Consider the following 11,458-nt stretch of genomic DNA (forward strand, 5'->3'; position numbering starts at 1 on the left):
TTTGCGTGTAAGTGGCATATGTTGATTGGCTACCCTGTCCACAGATTTTATTTTCTTTTCTTTTTTCTATTATCCGCTCTGTTGTTTTTTTTTAAGACAAAGCGTACCTTATAAGATTGATTAGATTTGTTTTTTTATTTTTAATTGCTTTTTTGTATTTTTTAAGATTAGATGGTGGAATAGGATCCTCACCAATTTCAACTTCAAAATATATAAGAAACAATTTTATGGTTTAAAACATATTTTATTGTATTTAATTATGTATATGATATTGCGTTATTTAAAATTTTAATAGACGTGGCAACGTATTTACCTTCTCTAAAATTTAATTTTGACTATAAAATAATTTATCTCTCTTTCACTTCAAATAGAGAGGATTCTGATTCAAAATTTTAATTATTATTTTTAAATTGAGTAATGCTATGGGTGATCTTTTTATCTTTTTAAATTAATGTGATTATTAAAATTGTCAATTTGAGAGTCACATTAATTTGGGAAGATAAAAAGGTAATTTCTTATGAGTAATGCTCAAGGGAGAACCAAAACTTTGAGTGAGGGGACGAAATTGAAAAAAAAAAAAAAAAAAAAAAAAAAAAAGTGGAAGAAACTAATTTTTTAGTCTATTTCATAAAATAATAATAATAATAATAATTTTTTTTTTTTAAAAAAAAAAAACAACTGTTTTTTAATAAATGTTTTTTTGGGGGACTCAAGAGTCAAGCCTCCAAGCTTTGTACAAGGTGGTCCATCTTTGAAAGAAAATTGTTTCATACACACAGAGAGAGGGGGTAAATATATATATATATTACAATAAAACCTGTTGCAATGCGAAAGATAATTGTTTATCTCTTAATTAGCTATTTTATATTCTTAAGCCATTTTACTACTACGGTTAAAAAAGAAAAACAAAAAAAAAAAAAAAAAAAAAGGCCTTGCTACTATATTTCTTTCACACTCCACAAGATGTGCGAAAAACTGCACATCTTGATCCTGTGCAATGTGAAAAGAAATATAATTTTATTGTTATATATTTGACTTCTCACTCTTTTTACTTCTTTTTTTTTTTTATTCTTTTTTATTGGTTACAGTAAATTATGATCTTTTCAAATTATTTGTTTAAATTTGAGAGAATTTGACCTAGTGATTATGAGAGACCACTTATGAGACCCACTTGACCGGATAGTAGTTGGGTAGCCCAATTTTTAGTTGGTTAGGTGAATTCTACAAGTGGTATTTTACAATCACATGTCCAAATTCTCTCAAATTCAGATAGATAATTTGGAAGTATTCTAATCGGTGAAAAGCTACGTTTTGTGTTTTTTTTGTTAAATTTTTAAATAAGTTTATTTATTTTTTTTTAAATAAATTTATATTTTTTATTCAAATGGACACGTGTCGTCATTTTATTGGTTTAATGTAGCACTGACATGGCATTTAACATAATCTATCAATTTTTGTAATAGAATTTAACTTCAGGATCGATTTGTAATTACAGTTTACCACAAGGACTATCTATAAGTTTTTTAAATCATAGGGAGTGATTTGTAATTATGACATATTACATGGACTAATGATGCAATTAAAAAAAAAAAAGAAAAAAAAAAAGAGAAAAGAATCAACCTTTTTTATTCCAGGTAAAGAGAGAACCAGAAAAGACGAAATTTGTAAAGGATGCTGTACATCTTGAGTCCTTGGCTTATAGTTATAGCTGTTATTTTACAGCTACGAAACAAATTAAAAAATAAATCATCTCAAAAAAATCAAACTTATGAAATAGTTTTTCTCTATATTCGATGGGAGAAAAATCTTCTAAATCAGTCTATTAAATTGAAATTTATCCTTAAAAGCATGTGATTTTTGCATACTCTAAGCACATTTTCAATTTAACGGCCTAAATTTAAAAATTCTGGAGAAAAACTGTATCATCGTACTTGTGAGAGTTTAAAATTTTCCAAGAACAAAAGAATGCTATCAAACTTAGAGTCCAACCGTCCACCCACCCCGACACCCTGGAGAAGATCCCCTGGAGGGGGACGGCAGGGATGATCTCCCCCTACCATTGTCTTTGTTTTTTTTCTTTTTTCTTTTTTTTTTTTAAAAAAAAAAATGAAAATGAAAAAAGAAAAATACTTCTTTTTAATTTAATTTAATTTTTTTCAAGTAATATTGGCATGACATTGGAGGCACGTCGCGGACACCGAATGACTTTGACGTGGCAGGTCATTAAATTTTTGGACAGAATATAGATGAAAGGACTAAAACAGAAAACAGGAAAGTACAAGATATGGACCAAAAATATATTTAAGCTTTTTCTTTATTTATTTTTTTAGTGCAGTGTTTTTTTTTTTTTTTGGGAGGGGGGTGGGGGGAATGACGAGCTTTGTCTTTACTTCAATAGCATGTTTCCTCCCTTGTTTAAGAATTATCAATTTAGACTAGAAGAATATTTAAGATGAGGAATGAAAATTGCCATCAGGACTAGGGCTTTGATAAGAAGATCATTATTCATTAACATATACAAAGGAGAGAAAAGCTTAGAAGGATGTACCAGTATCCAGTAAGTACTTGGAAAGTGATACATCAACAACAGAAACAGAATAAAACTCAGAACTGGTAACATGTTACTGTCAAGCAAAGAGTGGTTTGAACTAACAAATGCTTAAAAAAATTTCAAGTTCATAGTAGACAAAACTACAACATTCCAAGGATACAGGAAAGTTGATAGATTTATCATGCAATGGATCTGCATAAGCTCACTCCCATTTGTTCATCCACCAACACAGTTTTCAAAATATAACATTTTCTTTTTCTTATACTCTTGTTTTCTATTGGATATTCAGGAAATGAAAGAAAAAAGAAAAGGAAGAAAAGCACACAGCATATGCTAAAGGAAAAAACAAGAATTGTAAATATCCTGCCATTTTAAGCTGTGTCATAAGAGACCCTCTCACCTAAAATAAATCAACAAACTCTGTTTCCATCCTCACAGCATATCTCAAAAGTCATGCATAAAGGAGTGAAAGAAACAACTCATTCAAACAAATTGAAGCCACTGATCAGAAAGTATACCCAGATATGTCCCGAGTCTCACGGAGGCAACCCGTGCCTTTTATTCAGAAAAAGAAAAAGGAATTGTGACTATGAATTATGGCACTTGAAACTTACTTCAGGGAACTCAAAATCTGAGATTACGCAAACAGCATTGAAAATTGTCTTACTCATGCAAATGGCACTGCAAGAGAGGATATTGTTGCATTTCTACTCATGAAACCCTAACTAGGACATAAGCATCGCGATGCTGTAAACCCACTTGAGAGAGAGAGAGAGAGAGAGAGAGAGAGAGATTGGTGCAAATAAAGTGAGCTAGATGCTTGGGCACGAGAAGTTCAAATCCTCTAACGATGGTCTATAGAGAGTAAAACTTCCCAGCTGGTGCATCCTGGACAGGGGATGATGCCACACATGTAAATTAGGAATCTCAACAGCATGCACAATACATGCTGCCCGAACAAATTTGGACCAATGCTGAACAAATGGAAATGACCACCAAAAGAAGCAATCTTGAAAAAATTAAGTAACCTTAAAAGACTAGATTAGTCATAGTATTGGAAGGAGGAAAAGCAACACCTAACAAACTACAAATAGACTCAATTCTTAGTAAAAAGGGAAGAAGATAAAACTAAATGACTCATAGTTGTATAGATTTTTATTTTCCCACTCAAACTACATAACGTCGAGATTATACAGATTTTATTCACAACGCACAAATCGATCACATTAGGTATGAAATTCAAAAAGAAAGCAAGCAGCAGCATACCCTTCAGAAATGTATATGAAGCATGTCAGTACACCACAAGACTCTCCACATTAACTCTACACCCAGACCCTCTAATGTTAACTGTAGCAATCTTCTATGAACTGCTGCAGCTCCATAAGCTTGTTACTCACTTCTCCATTACAAGCTCTAGATTTATTTTCCTCTCACTCTTTTATGAAACCAATGGATTGTCAATGAATAAAAGGTTCCTTTTTAACTCAAGTTACAGTGTTTGCAGAAGGTTTTTTGTCTTGGAGGGAGATCACAGTTTCAAAAGCACCGACCAAGGCCTTAACCTTGCTCTTCCGGGTTTCAACGAGTTTACTTGCCGTTTCTTCAATCACATTATTAAACAAACCCTGAGCATTCTTCCCCTGCACATCTTGATGTCTCAAAACAACTTTTTGTGAACCAGGTTCGGAACCGTTCGTGTCACCATCAACTCCTTCTGTCCTCTTAAAGCTTCTCCTTCGGGTATCAGCCTTGACATTTTGGTCCTCGCCTAGCAGTTTCCCTCGCCTAAACTTGAGCCTCCTTGGACTGTTATTTACAGAATGAACATCAACCACCTTCCCCCTCCTGAACTTTAACTTCGACGGTTGGCAATTTTTATCTTCAGAACAAACCATCCCAGCCTTTGTGGGCCTCCCTTTGTATCCCTCTTCCGAGGAGTCTGCTTCTTCTATGTTTTCCACATTGTTTTCTGATAGTGAGTCATATTCTGCTTCACTCATCATACATTCAGACTCCTCTTGAGATTCTTCTTCATAGGATGAAGAAGAAGGAGCATTTGGGAGGGATGAAGACTTCGGAGATGAGGGTAAAGCAGGTGACAATTCAATTGCAAAACCTTCATTTTGATCACATTCCAAAGTTTTGTTCTCAGTTTCCATCTTGATGACATACAAGGTTTTCTCCACAACCTCATCATTGTTGAGTTGCTTAGGTTCAGCTTCTCGGATCTTGTTCTTATTCATAAGAGGGGACACAGCTTTCAAATCCCTGTGCTTTCTTTCATTTAATCCTGCAACACGATTGACAGAAGACTCCAAAGAAAATGAGGCTGTTGGGGAAGGCAGGGCCTTCTTTACAGCTACTTTGGATGTCCCAGTCGTCTTGCCAATTTGGACATCACTTTTTCTCAGGCTACTTATACCTCCTGAAAATTTAGGAGAAGATATTGGCTTCACTGTCAAAGATTCTGGCTTCAAAGAAGTAGCATGCTTCATAGACAAGTTTAAATTTTTAGCTTTTGATAAAACTTTTTTCGAATAAACTTCCACTTTTTCAGAAGATGATGACACTTCCCGCTTCCCAATTTTGACATCACCTTTTCTTAGGCTACTTATACCTCCTGAAAATTTAGGAGAAGATATTGGCTTCACTGTCAAAGATTCCGGCTTCATAGACAAGTTCAAGTTTTTAGCTTTTGATGAACCTTTTTTCGAAGAAACTTCCACTTTTTCAGAAGATGATGACACTTCCCGCTTCATGGTTTTCGGGGGATCATATGTGCGGGTTTTCGCATGTGGGGAAGATTTAAACTTGACCCCTGATGTCTTTCTCCTCTCCGCCAGAACTTTACTTTCTGTCGGATTTTTGCTGACAGGTAATTGTGTTGGCACTTCCTGCTTAATGGTCTGAGGGATATCAGACTCATGGGATTTGGAGTCAGATGACGGTTTGAGCTTGACCACTGGCGTCTTCTTCCTCCCTGGCAGATCTACACTGACTAGTAGATATTCTGTGTCAGGGGTTTTTTTTACAACTCTCTTCAGTATGTGGCTTCTTGCCTTTGCTTCTAATGCATGTTTCCTCCCATATTTACAAAAATCATGACAGGAACCAGTAGAAGCCCTGAGGTAATGAGGAAGAACAGTTTCTCCACCTCTCTAAGGGAGGGAGAGTGACCCTTATCAAGAGTACGCTCTCTAACTTACCTACGTACTACATGTCTCTGTTCCCTATACCGGTGAGTGTTGCTTCTCGCATTGAGAAGTTGCAACGCGATTTTCTTTGGGGTGGAATGGGTGAAGATTTTAAATACCATTTGGTGAGTTGGGAGAAGGTTTGTACTCCAATTTCGAATGGGGGGCTTGGCTTTAGGAAGTTGGTTCAGTTCAATCGCGCATTGCTAGGTAAATGGTTATGGCGATTTGGCATGGATAGAGATGCTTGGTGAAGAGTCGCGGTGGACTCCAAGTATGGAAGTTTGTGGGGTGGGTGGTGCTCCCGAGAGGTTGCTGGGGCGTTTGGAGTAGGGTTGTGGAAGTTTATAAGGAAAGGTTGGGAGAATTCTCCAAATTCCTTAGATTGGAGGTGGGGGATGGGAGCAGGATTAGATTTTGGCATGACTTGTGGTGTGGAGATTCGATTCTGAAAGAAGTGTTTCCTGATCTCTTTGGCATTGCTCGGTGAAGGATGCGTCAGTGGCTGATAATTTGGAGAGTTTGGGCGGGTCCATTCAATAGAACGTGAGCTTTATTAGAGAGGCTCATGATTGGGAAGTGTTAAAGACATATCTACCCCTCAGCTAGATATGTCTTCTCGAGATAAAGTTCCTAATTCTATGCGCGCTCAAGATGAAGATAAAGATAAAACCTAGATTATAGGAACTAGTGATAAGATAATATTTTGAATTCAAATACTCAGATTAGATTGTAGTGTTTCATTCCTATCAGAATTGTAGTCTCCTAAACTCATGTAACTATGTTCTAGTTTCTCTATATATACAAACAGCCTCTACCAACATTCGGTAAGGCAGCACAAACACAAATCCTTATATTTTATATGGTATCAGAGCCACAACAGTGACTCACGTCCTCTCTCTCCTTTTTTTTTTTTTTTCTCTTCCGAAGTTACGGTCATGTCTGCCTCTAGCCCACCTCCACAACCACCTTCGTTGGTGACCTTCACCAATTTTAATCCTATCAAACTCACCAATGATAACTATCCGGTCTGGCTGCCTCAGATCGTTCCACACCTCAAAGGCGGCAACATATTTGGTTATGTTGATGGTTCCACACCCTGCCCTCCTCCCACTGTGACATCCACCAAAGATGGTGTCTCCACCACTTCTCCCAATCCGGCCTTCCTCCATTGGAGCATGCAAGATCAACTGCTGCTCGGAGCTATTAACTCAGCTCTTTCGGAAAAAATGCTGACCCATGTTACTCGCTGTGCCACCTCCCGCGACGCATGGACGACCTTGGAGACCCTCTTTACGTCTCAGACAAAGGCACGCACCATGCAGGTGCATTATCAATTGGCGACTCTTAAGAAAGGATCTTCCTCCATCGCTGATTACTTCCACACATTTCAGGCGTTGTGTGATGCTCTTGCTGTCGTAGGTCAACCTCTCAATGACTTTGAGAAGGTGTCCTTTCTTCTAGCTGGACTCGGCTCTGACTTTGATCCGTTTGTAACCTCTGTTACAACCAGAGCCGAACCACTCTCTGTGGATGAAATCTACGGCCATCTCCTCTCTCATGAGATGCGCTTAGAGAAGCATCAAGCCTCTATTGATCTCTCTGTTGCTGGTGCAAACTTTGCCTCCCGGGGCAACTCTTCTCCACACTCAAACCGTGGCATGCGTGGTTCCCGCGGTAATCATTCTTCTGGCCGTGGCTTCTCTGGCACTTCCAGGCCATTTCGTGGCAGAGGCCGAGGACCCTCATCTGGCCGTGGATCCTCCTCCAACCGACCCTTATGTCAGGTATGCAACCGCTATGGTCACATTGCCTTGGATTGTTACAATAGATTCAATGAGGCATACACTCGAGAACAGCCTTCTCAGGCTCAGGCCTATCTTTCTGCCCCATCCAGCAGCACTGATCAGAACTGGTACCCAGATTCTGGCGCTACACACCATCTGACATCTGATCTCGCCAATTTGAATATCAAGGCTGAAGACTACTTGGGCTCCGATCAAATCCGTATTGGCAATGGTAAGGGGCTCCCAATCAAACACATTGGTACAACTCGACTCTCTACTCCTAGTTCTCATTTTGATCTCCTTGATATTCTGCATGTTCCTCAAATTTCCAAGAACCTCATCTCTGTTCAGAAATTCACCAAAGATACTAATACATTCTTTGAATTCCATCCTTCCCATTTTTTCTTAAAAGACCGTCGCACGGGGAAACTCCTCCTCCACGGGCCGAATAAACATGGACTCTATCAATTTTTTCCCACAAATAAACATCCCCGTCATGCCATGGTGGGTGAACGTGTTTCTGCTTTTCAATGGCACTCCCGGCTGGGCCATCCCACCTTGAAGGTTGTCCGCCATGTCCTTTCTCGTTTTCAGCTTCCAGTTGCTTCTCCAAATGACTCCACTGTTTGCACTGCCTGCCTTGGTGCAAAGAGCAAGCAACTCCCTTTTTCTTCAGCTTCCGGTTCTGCGAATGGTCCTCTTGATTTAATCTATACTGATGTATGGGGACCAGCCCCAGTTAGCTCTAGGTCTGGTGCTAAGTATTATGTTTCCTTTCTTGATGCTTATAGCAAATATACTTGGCTTTATCCAATATCCTTAAAGAGTGATGTTCTTTCAGTTTTCTGCACTTTTAAATTATATGTTGAACGGTTCTTTATGACCAAAATAAAAGCAATTCAATCCGATTGGGGTGGTGAATACCGTCCTGTCAATAACCTACTCAAGCAACTTGGCATTCAGCATCGTGTGTCTTGCCCACATACTCACCAACAAAATGGTGCTATCGAACGAAAACATCGACATATTGTCGAAACCGGTCTAGCACTCCTCTCTCATGCTCATTTACCCTTCAAATTTTGGGATGATGCTTTTTCCACTGCATGCTATCTAATCAATCGCATGCCTACCACAGTTCTACAAAATCATTCTCCATTTGAAACACTTTTCAAATGTTCTCCGGATTATTCCTTCTTACGCACCTTTGGTTGTCTATGTTGGCCCAACTTACGTCCATATAATTCAAACAAGTTTCAGCCACGTTCTGTCCCTTGTTTATTCCTCGGCTATAGTCCTCTTCACAAAGGCTACAAATGTCTCCACTTGCCCACAAATCGCCTCTACATCTCAAGAGATGTTATTTTCAATGAATCTACTTTTCCATATACTCCTCCCTCATCCTCCCTTGAGTCAAATTCTTGCAATACTCGACAACAGCTCTCCCTGCCCATTCTCCTACCACAGTCAGCATCACAGCTCCCACAACCTGTCCTAGAGCCCTCCTCTCCAATTTCCTCTCCCTCTCTGCACTCTCCATCACTGCAGTCCCTCTCTTCAGCATCTTCCAGCTCTGCTGATTCCCCACTTCCAGCTGATTTTTCAGCTTCTTCAACTCCTCCTTTAGTTCCACCTACTTCTTCTCATCCCATGGTTACTCGTGCTAGAAATAACATCTCCAAGCCTAGAGAGTTTACAGATGGTCGAGTTCGGTACCCCCTCCCGAGAGCCCTGCTTGCCGAGTCCTCTACTGATGAGATTGAGCCTACTTGTCATTCTACAGCTGTGAAGGATAAAAATTGGAGAGCTGCCATGAACACCGAATTTGATGCTTTACTACAGAACCAGACTTGGACCCTGGTTCCTCCTGAATTAGCTTCTAATATAATTGGCTGCAAATGGGTTTTTCGGATAAAGCGGAAGGCTGATGGATCGATTGAAAGGTACAAAGCAAGGCTAGTTGCTAAGGGATTTCATCAACAACCGGGCATTGACTATGGTGAAACCTACAGCCCTGTGATCAAACCTACTACGGTACGCATTGTTCTATCAATTGCTCTGTCCAATGGCTGGCCGATTCATCAAATTGACATACAAAATGCATTCCTTCATGGGAATATTTCTGAAGTGGTATTCATGTCTCAGCCTCCCGGTTTTACTCATCCTCAGTTTCCAGATCATGTTTGTAAACTCACAAAGGCTTTATATGGCCTCAAACAAGCCCCAAGAGCTTGGTTCTCCAGACTTAGTGGTAAACTATTGGAGCTTGGTTTTCATGGATCCAAATCAGACACATCTCTCTTCATCTATAAGTCGGCTGCTTACACTACTCTAGTACTCATTTATGTAGATGACATTCTAATCACATCATCTAAACCATCTGCAGTTTCTACACTTTTACAGACATTGAAACAGGAATTTGCTGTCAAAGACCTCGGGAAACTCCATTTTTTCCTAGGAATTGAAGTTCTTCCAAGCTCCACTGGTTTTATTCTGTCTCAGCATCGGTACATTTTGGACATTCTCAAAAGGACCAAAATGATTGAAGCCAAACCGATCAACTGTCCAATGGCATCTTCTACTCACCTCTCGGCTTTTGAAGGTGATTTATTCTCTGATCCAACTTTATTCCACAGCACAGTGGGCGCATTGCAATACCTCTGCATCACAAGACCGGACATCTCATTCTGTGTGAACAAACTTGCTCAATTCATGCATAATCCCACGGATCTACACTGGCAGGCTGTAAAGAGACTCTTAAGGTATCTCAAGGAAACAGTTCAGTATGGTCTTCACTTCTACCGTGCCCCAACAGCTTCCATTGAGGCCTATTCCGACGCAGATTGGGCTGGAGACCAAGATGATCGTCGCTCTACGGGTGGATATTGTATTTTCCTTGGAAAAAATCTTATTTCATGGAGCTGTCGAAAGCAACACACTGTTGCCCGCTCCAGCACCGAGGCCGAATACAAATCCCTAGCAAACACTGCAGCTGAACTCTCCTGGATTATGTCTCTATGTTCTGAACTTGGGCTCAGCTTTACACGTCCTCCTACACTATGGTGTGACAACATCGGAGCTACTTACCTATCTTCAAATCCAGTTTTCCATGCACGAACAAAACATGTCGAAATTGACTTTCATTTTGTTCGAGACATGGTTGCTAAGAAGACCATCCGCATTCAATTCATCTCCAGCAAGGATCAACTAGCGGATGTTCTCACCAAGCCTCTCTCCTCCGCACGTTTTGCTTTCCTTCGTTCCAATCTCAACGTTCTCCCTATACCGTTAAGATTGCAGGGGCATGTTAAAGACATATCTACCCCTCAGCTAGATATGTCTTCTCGAGATAAAGTTCCTAATTCTATGCGCGCTCAAGATGAAGATAAAGATAAAACCTAGATTATAGGAACTAGTGATAAGATAATATTTTGAATTCAAATACTCAGATTAGATTGTAGTGTTTCATTCCTATCAGAATTGTAGTCTCCTAAACTCATGTAACTATGTTCTAGTTTCTCTATATATACAAACAGCCTCTACCAACATTCGGTAAGGCAGCACAAACACAAATCCTTATATTTTATAGGAAGTCGATGTTTTTGCCTCTTTCTTCCAGGTGCTGGGCTCTACCAAGGTGAATTTTGAGATGGCAGATTGTCTTAAATGGGTCCCGTCCAAGAAAGGTGTGTTCAGGGTGAAGTCATATTTTGGTTCTATGATGTGTCCTGGAGGTACTCGGTTCCCATGGAAGTGTGTGTGGCGGTCTCAGGCTCCCCCGAGGGCAGCTTTCTTCACTTGGTCTGCAGCTCTAGGCAGAATTCTTACCTTGGACAATCTTAGGAAGATGAACATAATTATTGTGGATAGATGCTGTCTTTGCAAGCGGGATGGGGAATCAGTGGGCCATATTCTTCTGCATTGCGATC

The 11,458-nt window shown here is 39.6% G+C and overlaps 1 protein-coding gene across 1 annotated transcript; it reads right to left on the reverse strand.

Annotated features, from left to right (window-relative positions):
* Window positions 1–3,674: 3,674 nt before the first annotated feature.
* LOC133860544 (uncharacterized) lies at window positions 3,675–6,685 on the reverse strand. The gene is made up of 2 exons (XM_062296129.1): window positions 6,680–6,685; window positions 3,675–5,709 (listed from the first exon to the last, which is right to left on the reverse strand). The coding sequence occupies exons 1-2, from the start codon at window positions 6,683–6,685 to the stop codon at window positions 4,036–4,038; spliced, it is 1,680 nt and encodes a 559-aa protein (XP_062152113.1). The 3' UTR covers window positions 3,675–4,035.
* Window positions 6,686–11,458: the final 4,773 nt, after the last annotated feature.

Source organism: Alnus glutinosa, chromosome 2 (assembly GCF_958979055.1).
Source record: "Alnus glutinosa chromosome 2, dhAlnGlut1.1, whole genome shotgun sequence".
In the NCBI taxonomy this organism is placed as follows: domain Eukaryota; kingdom Viridiplantae; phylum Streptophyta; class Magnoliopsida; order Fagales; family Betulaceae; genus Alnus; species Alnus glutinosa.